Source organism: Borostomias antarcticus, assembly GCF_949987555.1.
Source record: "Borostomias antarcticus genome assembly, chromosome: 9".
Taxonomy (NCBI): domain Eukaryota; kingdom Metazoa; phylum Chordata; class Actinopteri; order Stomiiformes; family Stomiidae; genus Borostomias; species Borostomias antarcticus.
In genome coordinates, this window is record NC_140242.1 from 24,772,764 (window position 1) to 24,790,574 (window position 17,811).

The window sequence follows — 17,811 nt, forward strand, 5'->3', positions numbered from 1 at the left end:
TCGCTTTCGTGCATCACAGCTTGAGAATCATGATTGTTCTGGCACTGGCTGATGACTGTCAGTATCGGTACAGGCTAAGGTTGGACCGATGAATGATGTCATCGTCCATTGCCAACGATTTATAGCCGAATACGATGGTTGAGAAAACATTGTGACATCGTGTTAAAATTAGGGCTGTCAACATTAACACGTTAACGCTCGCGATTAATCTGGAAACTTTGACGTATTAAAAAGACTGTGTCTGTGTTCAGTGTAGTGGAAAAAGAAAATCATTAAAAACAATTAGTCATAAAAAACAGATGGCCCAATGCAAGTGTAAATCTGATCTTAATCATGATCATACTGTGATCTAACGTGCATGTCAAGATGTTGAAGATGGTTACAGAAACATCCAAAGTTCACACTTGTTAATTTTAAACTCATAAGACAAATGATCTGTTCTCCTCAATAAAAGGTTTGTTGAAATGCATTTTAGTCAGTTCTGCCACATTTATGTTGGCACCATTGGATCCCTTGACCCTGGAATAGGTAGGTTTAGCAGTTAAAATCAATGTTCCACCTTATTTAGAAGCTGAGATATTACAAAACGAAGGTTACGTATTGTAACCCCAGTTCTACGAGTGGAGCGGAGCCCCATAGGGGGGCGCTAGCGCTCCTATTGGTAACCCATGTTGGCATGCCAACAACCAATCTGAAGATAAAAACATGTACTCTTATCGTCCTAACCAATCACAGACCCCCCACCTACTATAAAGGTGGCTAAACCCCAGCAATCTGCTCTCCCACACTAAGTCAGACGAGCTAGAAAGCTAGAGGCAGGGCCCGGAAAAAACCCTATGGGGCTCCGCTCCACTCGTAGAACTGGGGTTACAATACGTAACCTTCGTTCTACATCGTGGAGCTACGCCCCATAGGGGGGCGCTAGCGCTCCTATTGGTAACAGGCGGAGCTCCAGCGATGCCCACAATGTACGCGGGCCAGGCCGACATAAAAACATCAACCCACTGGAGGCAAGGGAGTACACAAGCACCACACAGTAGTAAAGTGCAACTCCCTCCACCCGAACCCCAACGGAGGGCCGGTCAGGCAATAAGACGGGCGGACGAGGCAAAGGACCACAAACGGAACGCAAGGGTCCCCTGGTGTCCACCAGGAGCTCAAAACCAAAGGCCGCGCACCCCGGACAGGGGGCGGAACAATGGTCAAGCCGCATAAACATGCAAGTAAAACTGGCCGGGAGTACCGACCAACACAGCCACGCCATCTCAGGGCGTGGCCCTAGCAGCGAAACTCAGGACAGAGTCCGCCAGGGAGCTAGATGGCACATCCAGTAGATAGAAGCGGATAAAAGGCGACGGCGACGCCCAGGACGCCGCCGCACAGATATCCTCCACACACACCCCTTGAAAGAGCGCAACCGAAGCGGCAACACCTCTAGTGGAGTGCGCGCGCACCCGGCCAGGCAAAGGGCGACCTGCCGCGGTATACGCAGCAGAGATGCCCTCACAAAGCCAGCGAGAGAGGCGCTGCTTGGAAAGGGGGGAGCCCAGCTTGCCCGCACCGTAGCATACGAGCAGCTGAGGCGTGGTCCTGAACGAGGCCGTGCGCCTGATGTAAACAGAGATCGCACGGACCGGGCACAAGAGATGCAACCGGGCGCCCTCCACCGAGCAGTGCGGAGGAGGAGAAAAGGCGCGCAGCTCCAGAGGCCTAGCACTATAAGAGTGCCTAACCACCTTGGGCAGGAAAACCGGGTTGGGCCTCAGAACGGCCTTACTGCCGTCCCCAGTGATGGTGAGGCAGCCCGGCTGCGTCGACAGCGCACACAGATCACTCACTCGCTTACCCGAGGATAATGCGAGGAGCAATGCCGTTTTGATAGACATCCATCTGAGATCAACCTGCTCCAAAGGCTCGAACGGCACCTTGCACAGTGCGTCCAAAACCAGAGACAGATCCCACTGGGGGGCCAAGGCTCTGACAGGTGGCCTAAGCCGGACCACACCCGTCAAAAAACGCCTGACCAGAGGGTGAGCAAAGACCGTAGTCCTAGCAAACCCCTCATGGCATGCCGAAATAGCAGCCGCATACACCCTAATGGTGGAGGCAGCAAGCCCCAGGTCCAACAGATGTTGCAGGTAGGAGAGCACTGCCTCAACTGAGCAGGTCTCCGGATCTACATCATCCCCATCACACCAACGCACGAAAGACTCCCACTTCCCAGCGTACAGCTTAGAAGTAGAGCCAGCACGCGCGCTCTGAATAGTGCTGATCACAGCCGCGGAGAGACCCCTCCGAGCTAATCTGCGCCGTTCAGTAACCAGGCCACCAAGCGCTGACCCAGAACCGGGGGGGCCTGTATCGTGCCGCCCGCCTGGGACAGGGCATCCCGCCCGTACGGAATGAGCCAAGGGCGAACCTGAACCAGAGCCATCAGTTCCGCGAACCATCGCGCACTGGGACGGTCTGGCGCAACCAGGATCACTGTCCGACGCTCGGACCGTATTCTGGTCAACAGCATAGGAATGATCGCCACTGGGGGGAAGGCATAGAGCAGGCCCTCCGGCCAAGGGGTGTGCGCAAAGGCGTCCACTCCCAGCGGGGGGCTGTCCGTCCGACTCAGAGAGAACCAAAGAGGACAGTGAGCATTCTCCCTTGTGGCGAACAGGTCCACCTTCGCACGACCGAAGCGCGCCCAAAGATGTGACACAATCTGAGGATGCAGCCTCCACTCGTCGTGGCGCGGCCCGCCCCTCGACATGAGGTCGGCGCCGACATTCAAGTGGCCCGGAATGTGCTGAGCCTGGAGGGAGCTCAAATTGGAGCTCGCCCACAGCCACAACCTCACCGCCGCGCGATGAAGAGCCACTGAGCGGACACCACCCTGACGGTTGATGTAGGCTACCGTGGCACGGTTGTCCGAGCGCACTAGCACAGGGAGCCCCCTCAGCGCAGGTGCAAAGTGCCGAAGAACCAGCAACACAGTCTCCAGTTCCAGGAGATTGATGTGCCTGTTCTCGCCAGGAGGCCAACGGCCCCCCACGGCTTGGGACAGGCACGTCCCTCCCCAGCCGGAGAGGGAAGCGTCCGTGAAAATCGGTACGCGGAACGACACCCTGCCTAGAGGGACACCACGCGCGATGATGCGCGGGTTCCTCCAGGAAACCAGGTCCGTAGCCAGGGACCCGGGCAACGTCACCATCTTGAATTTGTCCCTGCTGACATTCAGATGAAGACGTGCGAACCAACGTTGTAAGCCACGCATGTGCAGGAGGCCCAGCGGAACCACCGCGTGGGCCGATGACATTAAGCCCAGCAAACGCATCACCGTCAGAGCCGTGACCACCCTCCCTGGCAGGCAGATAGAGAGTGCCCGGGCCAGAGCATCGCGCCTCGGCGCCGCCAGGGACGCGCGCATCGAGACAGAGTCCAAGCTGAGACCCAGATAAATCACAGACTGAGACGGGCGCGGCGTGCTCTTTTCCCAATTGATGGCGAAACCCAAGCCTGTGAGATGAGTCACAAGCCGGGAGGTGTGCGACCTGGCCTGAGCGGCCGACGAGGCGAGGATCAGAAGGTCGTCCAGGTAGGCGAGCACTCTGATGCCCTCGCGCCTCAGCGGTAGAATCGCCGTTTCCAGGCACTTGGAAAACACCAGAGGAGCCAGCGCATAACCGAACGGGAGCCTGGTGTACTCGTAAGCCACACCCTGGACGGCAAAACGCAGAAACTTTCTGTGACCCTCTCTGATGGGAACATGAAAGTATGCGTCCTTCAGATCTATGCTTGTGAAGAAGTCTCCCTGGAGAACGGAGTCCAACAGGTGCCTCACTGTGAGCATACGAAAATGCCGTTTGGCTACGCATTTGTTCAGAAGGCGCAGGTCGAGGATGGGACGCATCCCCCCTGTCCGCTTCGGAACGAGGAAGTAACGAGAGTAAAATCCCGCCCCCGAGCGGCTCGGTGGAACCACCGCTATCGCCTCCTTGGATAGGAGCTCCGCTATCTCCGACTGGAGAGCGCCCTCCTGCCGCGGACCCGAGACCACAGTCTCCACCACCCCGGTGAAGGACGGAGGGTGGGCGATAAACTGAATCGCATACCCCAATGACAGGATGCGAAACAGCCAGCGAGGGAGGCATGGCAACCGCATCCACGCCACTCTGCATAGCGAGAGAGGGCCCGCCGCCGTGCGCGGGACGTTCGCCAGAAAGCGATCGTATTCTAGAACGGCCCCGACCGCCACCGCTGGCACCTCCCCACCCGTGGGGGCTGCCGCAGTCCAAGGGGGGCCGCATATGAAAGGGAGGCGAACCGCAGACACTGACATCACACACCGACTTACTCGAAGTGGGGGCAACATCAATGTCAGTACAGTGTAAACGTCCTCCAGAGCCCGGAGACGTAAGCCCGAAAGTAGCCCGAGAGCTGCTGTGAAAACCAACTAGCATCTCTGCAGACAGTGGGGCCGCGTTAGTGTATGCACACGAAGAGGCCACCGACTTAACCTGTGCAGCGGTAGCCCTTGTATCGCTCACAACGCAAGGAAAGGGAGCATCGCTCTCATATGCAAATGAGGCAGACGGCTGAAGTAGCGGAGCCCTGTCATTGTATGCAAATGAGGCCGCCGCCGACATAGACTCAGGCTGTGTGGAGGCAGACGCCTTTGAACTTGCCGAGAAAAGTCGGGGAATCTTGCTCCCATATGCAAATGAGGCAGACGACCCATCCCGATGCAGCGCAACGGGGGAAACCAATGACGTACGAGCATTCAAATTTGAAATATAGCAGAGCGAGCGCTCAATTTCAAACGAAGTTCGCTCAACAGTCCTAACGACATCAACCGTCTCTCGGGCTGTGTGCGAGAGTAGCTTAGTCGAACGAGACACAGGGGCTTCATTTCCCAGCCGTTCACGATGGTGCGGTACACGAATACCTGCGCTCACCGTAGAAGTAGCAGAGAACGCCTTCCCAGTATTACACACCAAGCGAGACACAGGATTAACTCTATGTCGAGCCCTCCTCTTGGAAACGGAAAGTCTAGCTACCGAAAGCTGACCCGTAGAGAGGGAAGGCTGCCCGACAAACTTCCTTGATATCCCCGCCGGGGTAGGAAGAGTAGCCAGGCTAGCGCTAGCCAACTGAGTGGATGAACTGGCCCGTAGTCTACTTGAGTGATAACGGGGCAGAACAGCGCTACCCTGCACCGACTTAATTCTCTCGGCAGAGAGCGGAGGGGCAGGCGCAACCATCTCAGAACCAGAACCCAGAGACACATTAATCATAGCGTCAGACTGTCGAGCATGGAAATGACACAAGTGACCACCGGTGTACAAATGAACACGCTCTTTATTGTGCGAACCCCTAATACAGGGACCACAACCAGCCTCTAACGTGAGGGGAGGGCCATCGTGAACAATAGCAGCCTGAGCAGACGTTAATTGTCACGCATTAGCGCCGGGCTTCTTCCTCTTCCACCGCGGAGCAGGACCTTGGCGAGCGGTGGAAGGAGCATGGGGAGCCTGAGCGGACCGCTGGCTCGCGGGAGGGGGACCGGGGGCAGCCCTCGGAGGGGCGGACCTCGCCGTCCTCTTCCTCCTCTTTACGGGGGCACGGGAGGCAGCAGACTGGGACCTCTGGACCCCGAGATGCCTGGCCACCAGCTTGGACTGCTCCTCAACCCTGCCGAGGCGTTCCAGGGTTTCGCCGGCGGCAGAGCCGAACAGCCCGGACCGGTAGATGGGGGCGTTCAGCAGAGCCGTGCGAGCTGTGTCGTTCACCGAGGAGACGCCCAGCCACAGCAGGCGATGGTGCACGACAGCGTTAGCCATGACGCGGCCAGTGCAGATCGCGGCAGCCTGGCAGAGCTGCATGGCCGCTCCAGCCGCAGCCTGGAGGTCGGGAACCCGTTCGGGCGATGGCGAGGCGCCGCTGCTCAACTCCGATGCCAGGGTAGTGACCAGGATGGAGATGGAGGAGACGGCGGCCGTGGCCTGGGCAGCGAGGACATACATGCGGTCCGAGAGGGTAGCCGCCTGTCGGTCTCGCGCCCCGGGAAGCTGAGGCTTCTTGGTATTGCTCCACGCCGCCGCACCAGGAGCGAAGTGGGCGGCAAAGGAGGGCTCGAGCGCCGGGACGCCACCGGAGATGTCGCGTTCATAGCCGGCCACACGCGTGGCTTCAATCCAGGCGCGAACCGGGGCCTTAGCCTGCTCGAGGGGCGCCACCCAGGTACTCTCGACAAACTTGTCGATATGTTCCATGACCGGGAGGGGCCGCTTGATTCTCCGCGTCGAGAGCTCGAAGCAAGAAATGCCCCAGAGGTTGGTGCAATTCGCCTCAGGCTCTGACGGGAGGGGAATTCCGATGGAGACCGCCGCGCGCTCAAGTATACCGGGGAACACCCTCCGGAATACGAGCGGCTTGGCCCCACCGGAATCCCGGGGCTCATCGTCTGGGGGGCCGCCCTCGCCGCCGGCGGGGGGCTCGGAGCCAGACACAGATGAGCCCGTGCGTGGGGAGGGGCCCTGAGAGGCGGGCAACTCCCCACTGTCCTCCGAGTCACTACAATCCCCAGAGTCGTCGTCGGAAGACTCGGACTCGCAGGAGGGGAGAGGACAGGGGACGGCACTCCGTGCGCGCCAGAAGTCCAGGCGGGCACGCCTGAATTCAGAGGGCAGCAGCGCGCACTGGGAGCACGGCGGGTTGGGAGAAACTCCCTCTTCGGCGTGGCTCTTCCCCAGGCACGCCACACACCGGTCGTGGCGGTCCTCCGGGTCCAAGGCACCACAGCCGCAGTCCTCGACCCGCGGGGCATCTTCTTCCAGAAGAGGAGGGGCGGGGACGTCCATCGGGGATCCAGCGCCGGAGTCCCTCAGAGGTAGGTCGCCGCCGCTCTTCTCGCTCTTCTTAGTCTTCTTCATCTTAGAAAGGTTTCCTTCAGCTGCTTGAAAGCTCGTCTGAAAATGGGAGAGCAGATTGCTGGGGTTTAGCCACCTTTATAGTAGGTGGGGGGTCTGTGATTGGTTAGGACGATAAGAGTACATGTTTTTATCTTCAGATTGGTTGTTGGCATGCCAACATGGGTTACCAATAGGAGCGCTAGCGCCCCCCTATGGGGCGTAGCTCCACGATGTAGAACCTTCATTTTACGGTAGCCATTTGGTAAATTCAAAGATGGCCGCCACATAGCTATCTGGACAAAAACATAGATTTTCTGATTCCTCATAGAATACCCTTTCCAAAAATGTATAGTTTTGCAACCCCCCTCCCCCCCAAAAAAATAAAATAAATAATAATAATTTAAAAAATATATATATAAAAAATTACATGGCGAACCTGACTACATGACTACATACATAAAACCATCCCACACACAGAACCATCACCATCATAAAGCACCAACCACATTTGGACTGACTCACGGACTCCCCGACCCCCCTCTTCTGAACCCTGACCACGGACTTGGATTACGGACCTTCTTGATAGACGCAGATCGCCTGACTCCTGCCTTGTTAACCTTTCTGACTCTTGCATTCTGGACTGTACCGTTGCCTCTATTAAAACGCCCATTGGGCTTAGCCCTTTTCTGCCTCCCGTCTGGTCAGTAGGGTCCAGTATTTCCAAAACATTACAGGACCATCACCATCCCCCTCTCTCTCCATCTTCTCTCTCACCCCCTCTCCTTCTCCTCTCTCTCTCCCTCCATCTCGCTGTCCTCTCTCTCCCTCCATCTCTCTCCCTCCTTCTCCTCATTCCCTCCATCTCTCTAGCGGTACAGACCATCACACAGACCACCCTGCCCTCTACAGGTGGAATAAAATAACCTGAATGAAATCTATTGGCTAGCATCAGGGTGCATTGATACTATAGGCTGGATACTGTCAAGCATAGAACAGAGGTGATTCTGTTCTGTTGAGGCTGAAGAGAAAAGTCAGTCTCTAAATGCTTTGCACAACTAGAGACTCAGGACTTTCATTTAGATTTTGTCGCTTAAAGTTGATGGAAATAATTTGAGAGTTTTAAAAAAAACGTGCATTGCAGGACCAATCCTGTTTAGAGGCGGTTGGCGACACAGAGGCATGGAGCTAGACACGAGTGTGGCATTTTGAGGTATTAATGCTTGCAGATTATTATGTTGATGCCTATTTCACTGACAAGAAAGTTTCAAAGTACCTTGCTAATAATACGATTATTTTGTAAGGACATGATTTTAATGGCCTGGTACATCATATGTTTATTCTGATCGTGTTACATAAGTTTCCATAGTACAGAAACAGTTGACAGTCCCATAGCAAAATGTGAAATGTTTTGTAGCCGAAAATACAGCCTCTCTGACAGGCTTGCTTTATGCTTTCTGTATGCTTCCTTCGTCTTTTACAGGAAGTTTAATTGAAATTGGCATTTTACCAACTATTTCCACAATACTTGAATTCATGTTTCTGAAGACCTCAAAAACAATGTTAGACAGATTGTTCCATTAAAATGTCGCATTGAAGTTTACATTCGCATACAATTGATAATCACACAGTCCATTACCTATACAATGTATACCATGCGAAAAGAAGTACTTTACTATATATATCTATATTTATAATGCTCAATATTTGTGTTTTGTGTAATAATATCCCTGAATGCACACAAACAATAAGATGATTTGATTTTACTTTCTTTTATCAAGATACTTTCCTTCCATGCACTTTTACCTTAAAGGTATTTCTGATGTAAAGATTTGGGTTTTACAACAAGCTTTACTTCTGTAGACTGTAAACTATGTATGGGGTCTGTCTATGTATTTACAGTATCTGTTTATATGATATATGCTCATTCTGTGTACTTATAGACTACATCTACATTGTAAGAATTACTTCTATTAAGTCAATATCTTTTTGTTTTGTTGAAAGATCATTATTGCAGCTTTGATTGTTGATTTTTTCTGTTGATCAGGTTATTGATAACAGTGATAGCCTTGATACTGTATGTAACAGTGCAGAGTACAGGGGGACAAGACATGATACTGTACAGACATCAGCACCTTGTTCAACTATGATCAAATACTGTGAAATAGACCTATTTGAGGTACACTTGATTTAGCCCACACAGTATAATTAGATAAATGTAACAGTCCCAAAACTGCAAACTGTTGAGATAAATCAAATCACCTCAAATACTTTTGACCCAGGTCTAGGGTCACCCATTTATACCACTGTGTGTAACCCCATCTGCTGGTAGAGGCGTGCTGCACAAGTTACAGGGGGGCGACACAAATTTCACAGAATTACTTTTCAAATTATGTATGTGTAGGCTTTATATGTACATTTTAGTCATTTAGCAGACACTTTTATCCAAGCCTTAAACCATAGTTTGTCAAACTCATTTTTATGTATTTATGAACATTATTGTATTGTACAGTATTTAACATGATTGTTACATTTCAATTGACAACTTATGAAAGCCATAACTGCAATGTTTCTGTCTATTATTAAAAAAATGTTTTTGCTACATCACTGTTAACTGGTGTTTTTTGTCAGTGCTTCTAGACTATAATCCAATATTCTCATAAACCATTTCAACTACTGTACCACCAACTCACACCTGCTTGTCCTGTTGGAAGGTGAACCTTCGCCCCAGTCTGAGTTCCAGAGCGCTCGGGAGCAGGTTTTCATCAAGGATCTCTCTGTACATTGCTGTATTCATCTTTCTCTTTATCTGGACTAGTCACCCAGTTCCTGCTGCTGAAAAACATCCCCACAGCATGAAGCTGCCACCATCATGCCTCACCATAGGGATGGTATTGGCCAGGCCGGTGCCTGCCCAGCTAGCAATCGGCGGTGGCTTTCCTTCAGCGGGCATTGGGTGGCCCGCTGGGGGAAGGCCACTAGCTTTTTTCTGGTGGAATGCCGCTGGAGGAACTCTAGCATGTAGCTGTCGGCAGGCCGCTGAGATTTTACCCCCCTCTGAGTAGCACAGCGTCAGCATCAGCGTTGGAGGAACTCTAGATTTTACCCCCATCTGAGTAGCACAGCATCAGCATCAGCGCTGGAGGAACTCTAGATTTTACCCCCCTCTGAGTAGCACAGCATCAGCGCTGGAGGAACTCTAGATTTTACCCCCCTCTGAGTAGCGCAGCGTCAGCATCAGCGCTGGAGGAACTCTAGATTTTACCCCCCTCTGAGTAGCGCAGCGTCAGCATCAGCGCTGGAGGAACTCAAAATTTTACCCCCCTCTGAGTAGCGCAGCGTCAGCATCAGCGCTGGAGGAACTCTAGATTTTACCCCCCTCTGAGTAGCGCAGCGTCAGCATCAGCGCTGGAGGACCTCTGGCGTCTAGCCGTCGGCAGAAAGTCCAGGATTACCCCACCCACAACAACCATATAAAACAATGGTTTTCTCCAGATGTGACGCTTAGCATTCAGGCCAAAGAGTTCAATCTTGGTTTCATCAGACCAAAGAATTTTGTTTCTTATGGTCTGACAGTCCTTTAGGTGCCTTTTGGCAAACTCCAAGCGAGCTGTCATGTGCTTTTTACTGAGGAGAGGCCTCCATCTGGCCACTCTACCGTAAAGGCCTGATTGGTGGAGTTCTGCAGAGATGGTTGTCCTTCTGGAAGGTTCTCCAATCTTCACAGAGGAACACTGGAGCTCTGTCAAAGTGACCATTGGGTTCTTGGTCACCTTCCTGACCAAGACCCTTCTCCCCCGATTACTCAGTTTGGCTGGGTGGCCAGCTCTTGGAAGAGTCCTGGTGGTTCCAAACTTCTTCCATTTACAAATGATGGAGATCACTGTGCTCTTCGGGACCTTCAGGATACCAGCAGCATCAGCTCCTCGGTCCGGCTCCTTGCTGTTGAGGTTCATTTCACACCCTGCCCTGCTCAGTACCTTACCAGTCCTCCGCAGCCCACCCACGCCTTTCTGGTTGGCAAGCGGCATAACAGCCAGGCTAATCAGCCTGCTCCCCGGCCTGAGCACAGTCCAGTCCACCGAGGGGACCCCCAGCCCCCACCCTCTGCCACTTGGCCTTCAGGTGTGAGGCAGCCAAGGAGGTCCCCTAAGCCCAGTGGGCCCGCCACTGATCCCGCCCCCCCATCTGTGCTCGTCATCGGATCATCCATGGTGCGCCATGTAGTGGTCCCGAAAGCCCGGACCAACTGCTTCCTAGGAGCTAAGGTCTCGGACATCAGGACTGTTGTCCCATCACTCCTCGCGGTTTATCCCCAGGCCTCATCCATCATCATCCATGTCGGATCAAATGACATCAAGCTCCAGTAGTCTGAGAGGCTGAAGGAGGATTTCAAGGCCCTGATCTCCACTGCTCAGGCGTCAGGAAAGACCTGCATCATCTCTGGCCCGTTCTCCTCTCCCCGGTATGGTGATGCCAAATATAGTAGGATCCGTCAGCTCCACATCTGGCTGAAAGGCTACTGCTGTCAGTTGAAGCTTCCCTTCATAGATAATTTCACCACCTTCTTGAACCGCTCTGACCTCTTCGCCAGGGACGGCCTTCATCCTAGCAGGTCAGGTGCCCGTCTGCTCGGTATGAATATGGACCTGACGCTGAGATCAGCGTCTGATGTGGGGTAAGTCCAACCCGTCTCAACCACCCTACTGCTAAACATAAACCTCCTGTACCCACGGTTCAGGCTACACCAGCTCCATCTCACCAGCGCTCCATCACCATAGACCTGGACTCCCTGCCCCTCACTGAGACCTGGCATAGCGACGTTTATATTTCTATAAACGAATTTTGCCCACCTGAATATGCCATTCGGCGAATTATCTCCCACCGCACCCCTATTACCATAAGGAAACAGTCAGGTGGATCTAATATGAAAAACCTGATATCCATTCCAGTGAATATACCATCCAGGCCTACTAGTCAGGCGAACCAGCTCCACTGCACAAGTAGAGTAGTGGTGAGAGCATTGGACTCCCACCCGGGAGACCTGGTGGGGATAACTTTATGGGACTATACCCCAAACCTCCACACGTTCATCCTTTCACTTTAATCTTTTTATCCCTTACCTTTGTCCAGAAAAAGAAGTTGAACCAATTGCAGCAAATAGCTAACATTACAGGAATCATCAGTGTAACTGTTTAGCTACTGACCGCTACCATTACAGTTATGGAAACTGCTGCTAGTTGTTGTGAACTCATGAGCTAACTGGCTATCCCGCTCTTATTGTGCTGGATTAGCATTGGAACTGATGTGTCCAGGCGACAAGACCCATCTTAATTTATCAGACATTATTTAATGTAATTTCAATTCACAGCCATTTCAGTGGCATGACTAGCTTCCGTCCTACCAGTCCTGAACATAAACAAGCCAGCCATGCACATAAGCCAGGCTGGACCTGGCCTGGTTGGATCACTAACTACTGTATGGTCTGAACACCATTCAGATGTACAACCAGTTAAATATGAGGCATTCACACTTATCTTCATATGCAAAATAAAATAGAACACAACACAATATTAAAAGCATGTTTTTATTCCCAAAAAAAACATGTCAGATATTGAATGAAGTCATGCCCTTGATGGACTCACATGGTATAATTGTACATCCATGTATTTACACAAAAAAAGATGGAAAAACCCCAAATGTTTTCATTACAGAAATATTTTGTCTGTCTGTCCCTAAGCCGACCACACTGGTGAGATTGGAACCGACCTTCACCTGTATTTGAACTTTCTCCCACCTGCTTTTCAAATTCAAATAAATTAAGACAGCAGAAACCTTTTTTTTTGTACAAACCCATGTTATATTTTGCACATACAGTTTTTCATTAAAAAGAGAGAACATTGGTATGCCAAAAACTAACTGTTTAACAAATTATAATTTTGGCTTACTGGATATGGGTCCATGTGATTGTACTATTAGGTCAGGCTGCAGAAACCTAGGACATCAACTCTTCCAATACAACTGTCACAGTAAAAACAAAAAATGCCCATTCAATATGAGCCATCCAAAAGGTTAACAAAATTAAAGCCGATATACATTTATAATGCCAGACATTTCCACACTAACCCGTCCAGTCATGTTACAACTTCCACATGGCTCTGCTCATACCTGGCACAGACTACATTTGCAAAATGAGCATAGAAAATAAAAATAAGAATCATAAAACATAAAATGGCTGTCTGCTTCTGTTATATGAAACCCTAATCGTACAAACATCCCAGAAATAGGACCTATTGTTGAGATGTGTCTATTATCCGTCTATTGAAAGCCCACACTTATTAGGCATCAGTGTGAGAATTTTTCAATTTGAGGATTGTGAAAAGAACAAACTAATCACTGTCATCAGAACTTGAGCTGGAACTGTACTTCTTGCTATGATCTCTGTCTTTGCTTTTCTGCACTGGGCTCCTCGCAGTGTCTTTAGAATGGCTAGGGGACTCTCTCCGTGGACTGTCCCGTCTCCTCTTAGAGACTGGGCTCTTTCGACCTCTTTTAGCCTCCCTGTCACTCCCAGAGCTGCTGCTGCGTCTGCTCCTGGACCTCCTCCTACTAGAGGAGACATCCTCACTGTCCCTGCTCTTCTTATGAGACGATCTGTCTCTACTACGGTCTCTGTCGTTGCTCCTGGAGCGCCTGTCTCTACGGGAGTCCCTGCTCTTGTTCCTGTCTGGACTCCTTGTTGTCCGGTCTCTGCTTCTGGAGGTCCCTCTCCTCTTCGACTCCCTCTCCCTGGGGCGCTGCTGTCTCTCGGGGCTCTTGCTGCGCTCCCTCCCCCTCTCTCTGGCCCTGTCCCGGCCCTGCTCTCTGTCTCGCGATGACGCCCGTCTACCCCTCTCCCTGCTCCTGCTGTTGGATCGGTGTCTGTCCTTTGCGGAGGTCCTCTCCTTGCTTCGTGACTTAGTCCTGAGCCTCTCCCCGTTTCTTCCTTTAGTCTCCTGCTTTTCAGATTCGCCGTGCTTCGTTCTTTCTTTGCTTTTATCCAGATCCTGAGCTCCTGACTCGGACGCTTTTTCTTTCCCCTTCACGCTGCGCTCCTTGCTTCTCGAGCGGCCCCTCTTCTCGTCGCCTCTGACGTGTTTGTCATCTCTGTCTCTGCTCTTGGACCTGGCGCTCTTCTCCTTGCTCTTACTGCGGCTTCTAGACTTGGCCCTTTTCTTCGCCTTGTGTTTGTTGTGCTTGTCCTCCTTCTTGGAGGAGTCCTTGTCTTTGCTCTTGGATCTGTGCGAGCGAGCCTTCTTGTCTTTCTCCCTGTTTTTATTGGTACCTTCGGACGTGTTCTCAGAAATCCTCCTCTCTCCTCCTCTGGCCGCTTTAGCAGTTTCATCCCTGCCCTCAGTCATGTCACCCCTACAAAAAACACAAGGTTTCATACAACAAACGGCAACGTCTAAATCTAGAGCACAAATTATAGCACAATTCGGCAGCACAAATGATGGTCAATGTTCAAGGAGCCAGGCAATCAAAACTTGTCTCTTGACATCTCGCCTGACAGCCACAACAATCTCAGAATGTGTATGTTCACGTTATGACATTGAAGGTAAGAGTGTGTCTCACTTGTCCCCTTTGATCCAACGCTCCCCGCTGGACGCTCTCATCCTCTGACGCTGCATCTCCTGACGCCAGTGGGGAGGAGTCTCACTGCGCCGGAAACGATCCCGTGACCTTGAGCGGGACGGAGTACGGTACCGCTGCAAGGAAGAGATAAAGAAAACAACAGATGCACTGCTAAATACTAGCCTTGAAACCCTGGCCTTCAAATCGTATTACTTTGGTCTGTTCCTACATTCCTCGAGTGGTTTCGGTGCACTTACTCGTGGGCCTCTGCCTTTAATCTTCCTGCCAGACCTGGTCATCACAAGTCTCCTCTGGTACGCCGACTGAGAATTAAACATGCTGCATGCAGAAAAATAAGCAGAGAAAAATTTCAGTTGAATTAAAGACGTTTTGAGATCATGTGTGACCTGGGAGAAAAAGTCCCAAGAGCCCACCTTTCCCTCGGCCTGTCTTCCTTCCTCCTCCTGTCCCTCCCCGTCTCCTCCTGCTGCGCTTGCTGAGGACTCCTCCTCATGAGGAACCTGTTCTCTGGGATAGGCGGGATTTCCTCAGGGCGCACGGTAGATGTGACCAGCTCTTCCTCTTTCTCATCAGCACTGCCTGCCTCAGACCTTAAAAAGACGTTGCAGACCGCAGTTAAAAACACAACTCGAGTAACGCCGATGAAATGGATCTCATTAACACATTGTTGGACCAACTTCATTACAGACCTTTTCTTATCCTTCTTCTTTTTCTGTTTCTTCTCCTTTTTCTTGGACTCCTTCTTCAGCTTCTTTTTACGTTTCTTAGACTCTTTATCAGAGTCCTCCGAGTCAGAAGAAGAATCTGAGGAGCTGTCAGAATCACTGGAGCTGTCACTAGATGACGACTTTCTTCTTTTCTTCTCTTCTTTTTTGGCTGTACATAGTGGGTGATTTAGTTGGCAGTAATGGTTACTTGCATTAAAAAATAGAGTCTGAAAAAAATAACCAATCTTAAGCAATAACACTGGAATTGCATATTTGTAGTACAAACCTTTTGATTTAGGAATCAGCTCTCCACAGTTCAAAACTTTGACTTCAGAATATGGTTTGCTGCCGGCATCCGTTTTTTGACTCTCCATGGTCTTAACGACCTCTTGACCAGAGATCACTTGGCCAAAAACCACATGGACACTAGAACAAAAGCATAATGGTAAATAGACTGCACTTATATAGGGCTTTTATCCAAAACGCTTTAAATGGCCTCTCATTCACACACCAATGGCGGCAGCTGCCATGCAAGGTGCCAGCCTGCTCATTGGGAGCAATTTGGGTTTCAGTGTCTTTGCCCAAGGACACTTCGACATGTGGACAGGAAGAGCTGGGATTCAAACCGCCGACCCTGTGGTCATTGTACGACCCGCCCTACCTCCTGAGCCACAACCGCCCACAGAAGGTCACACTTACCCATCCAGATGTGGCGTGGGCTTTGTAGTTCTGAAGAAAAGCAAGGAGAGATTTGTTTGGAAATGTCAGGAAATCCTTTTCAAAGTTCTCAATGTGTTCTCTTGGCAAATCAGGCTACACCATTGAGGGACTTACATGAAAAACTGTGATCCATTGGTATCTTTGCCTCGGTTTGCCATCGACAGGAGGTACTCTGTGTTGTGTTTGACAGCGAAGCTCTCATCTGCCATGAAGGTGAAGACGGGACATCATTACCCTGGCAAATGGCTTTGATCACAATAACTCATGTGTGAAGTCAAGAGCTTTCCTACCTTCAAAGAATCCTCCATAGATGGATTCACCTCCTTTTCCATTGCCTAATTTGACAAAGTATAAGATAAGGAAATCAGACAATAACAACTTGCATTCACTTCCATAACACTTCCATATTTTGGATTCCGAGGGCAACACTTTTGTATGTACCTTCGCTGAAGTCTCCTCCTTGAATCATAAAGTCCTTCACAATTCTGTGGAACAGGCATCCTTTGTAATGCAAAGGTTTCTGCGTTCCTTTTCCAATGCCCTTCTCACCTGCAGAGGAAGCAGTGTTTAATGTGCAATGAATGGATCTGAGCCATAACAGGGAAACGATCAACAGGGGTGTCATCTGATAAAAGGTATCCAAAGTACAATCAAGAAAATGAATCCTACTGTTTAAATGCATTTGAGACATCCTGAATTTAAGAATGCACATGAGCATTTTAAACAGTGAAAAGCATCCTACATGTAAACCTGACGACAAATACCTGTACAGAGGCATCTGAAGTTTTCGCATGTTTTAGGGCAGACATCAGAAAACAGTTCCACCACAACTCTGCCAACTGCAAACAAAAGGGGTAAGTGTTAATCAATCGAATGGATATACTGGCTAATTAATAAAATGAGAAGTAACAGTTTGTACTATCGTGATCTTACCAAGCACGTTACTGATTCCTATGTCGAAGAAGCAGCGTGGACGCTGAACCTTGATTCCCATGGCTGATTTCCTCCTTCCAACAGACACAAAATACAAAGTTAGCTAACGCTAGCTAGCTAGCTACCCAAGTCCAGTCTTAATCAATTACCTAATCAATTACCTATCTCCGTGTAGCTAATATCACCACAATAGCTACCACCATTAAACAGTTGACAATTAATCCTTTGTAATATTTTTTTGTAACAGAAGAACTAGATGCTAAATAGTTACCATATGCTACCCCAGTTAGCCAGTTTGTCTGTAGCTAGCTAGCTAGCTGCTAGCGTAACTTCCTAGATGTGTGGATTGAATGTGGCCTGCAGTGGCGGTAGCTAAGCTAACGTTATCGTTAGCAACACACCACTCAAGAGATTGACGAATTCCTTCTCCATCTGTATGTTTAGTCTACATTTAAGATGAACAACAATCGCTTTAACATTTCTCAACTTACCTCTGTTGAGGCTAATTTCTCGCGGTAACGTTAGATCTTCCAAACAAGATGAAGTGGAGTTTCATTCAGGGATTCCCCACACTGGGTTTTCTAATGGCGCCAGAGAATGGGACCGTCAATGCATTTCGGGAAAGATGCGTCAAGTTGCCAGGTTGAATAAAGAGGAGTCGACTAATGTTTGGTGCTTGAAAACTATATCCTTTCCTATGGGCCAGGCAGCTTGACTATATAGAACAATCTGTTGGATGTATTGGGATAAATCGTTGAAAATGCCTTATATCTTGTTAGCCATATTGAAATTACTTAACTAAGAGAACCTGGCAACCCTGCAGCTGGCAACTTCTCGACTTTTCATCTAGCTCCATGCTTTTCACCTATGCAGACGGTCCCTGCCTAGCCTAGGCTCGTACACATCCCGAAGGCAAT

At 50.3% G+C, this 17,811-nt stretch overlaps 1 protein-coding gene across 1 annotated transcript; it reads right to left on the reverse strand.

Annotated features, from left to right (window-relative positions):
- Window positions 1-12,547: 12,547 nt before the first annotated feature.
- ppig (peptidylprolyl isomerase G (cyclophilin G)) lies at window positions 12,548-17,514 on the reverse strand. Its single transcript, XM_084443049.1, has 13 exons — window positions 17,386-17,514; window positions 16,895-16,968; window positions 16,726-16,800; window positions 16,403-16,510; window positions 16,252-16,296; window positions 16,076-16,163; window positions 15,941-15,970; window positions 15,528-15,667; window positions 15,224-15,410; window positions 14,948-15,124; window positions 14,771-14,852; window positions 14,514-14,647; window positions 12,548-14,306 (listed from the first exon to the last, which is right to left on the reverse strand). The coding sequence occupies exons 2-13, from the start codon at window positions 16,953-16,955 to the stop codon at window positions 13,289-13,291; spliced, it is 2,145 nt and encodes a 714-aa protein (XP_084299175.1). The 5' UTR covers window positions 16,956-16,968; window positions 17,386-17,514; the 3' UTR covers window positions 12,548-13,288.
- Window positions 17,515-17,811: the final 297 nt, after the last annotated feature.

Bases quoted from the DNA above. Each gene is read 5' to 3' on its own strand.
- ppig (XM_084443049.1), bottom strand. From the start codon at position 16,955: ATGGGAATCAAGGTTCAGCGTCCACGCTGCTTCTTCGACATAGGAATC. The intron at 16,801-16,894 runs GTAAGATCACGA...TTTTGTTTGCAG, and splicing joins AGGAATCAGTAACGTGCTTG to TTGGCAGAGTTGTGGTGGAA. The intron at 14,853-14,947 runs GTGGGCTCTTGG...TTCTGCATGCAG, and splicing joins GAAGACAGGCCGAGGGAAAG to CATGTTTAATTCTCAGTCGG.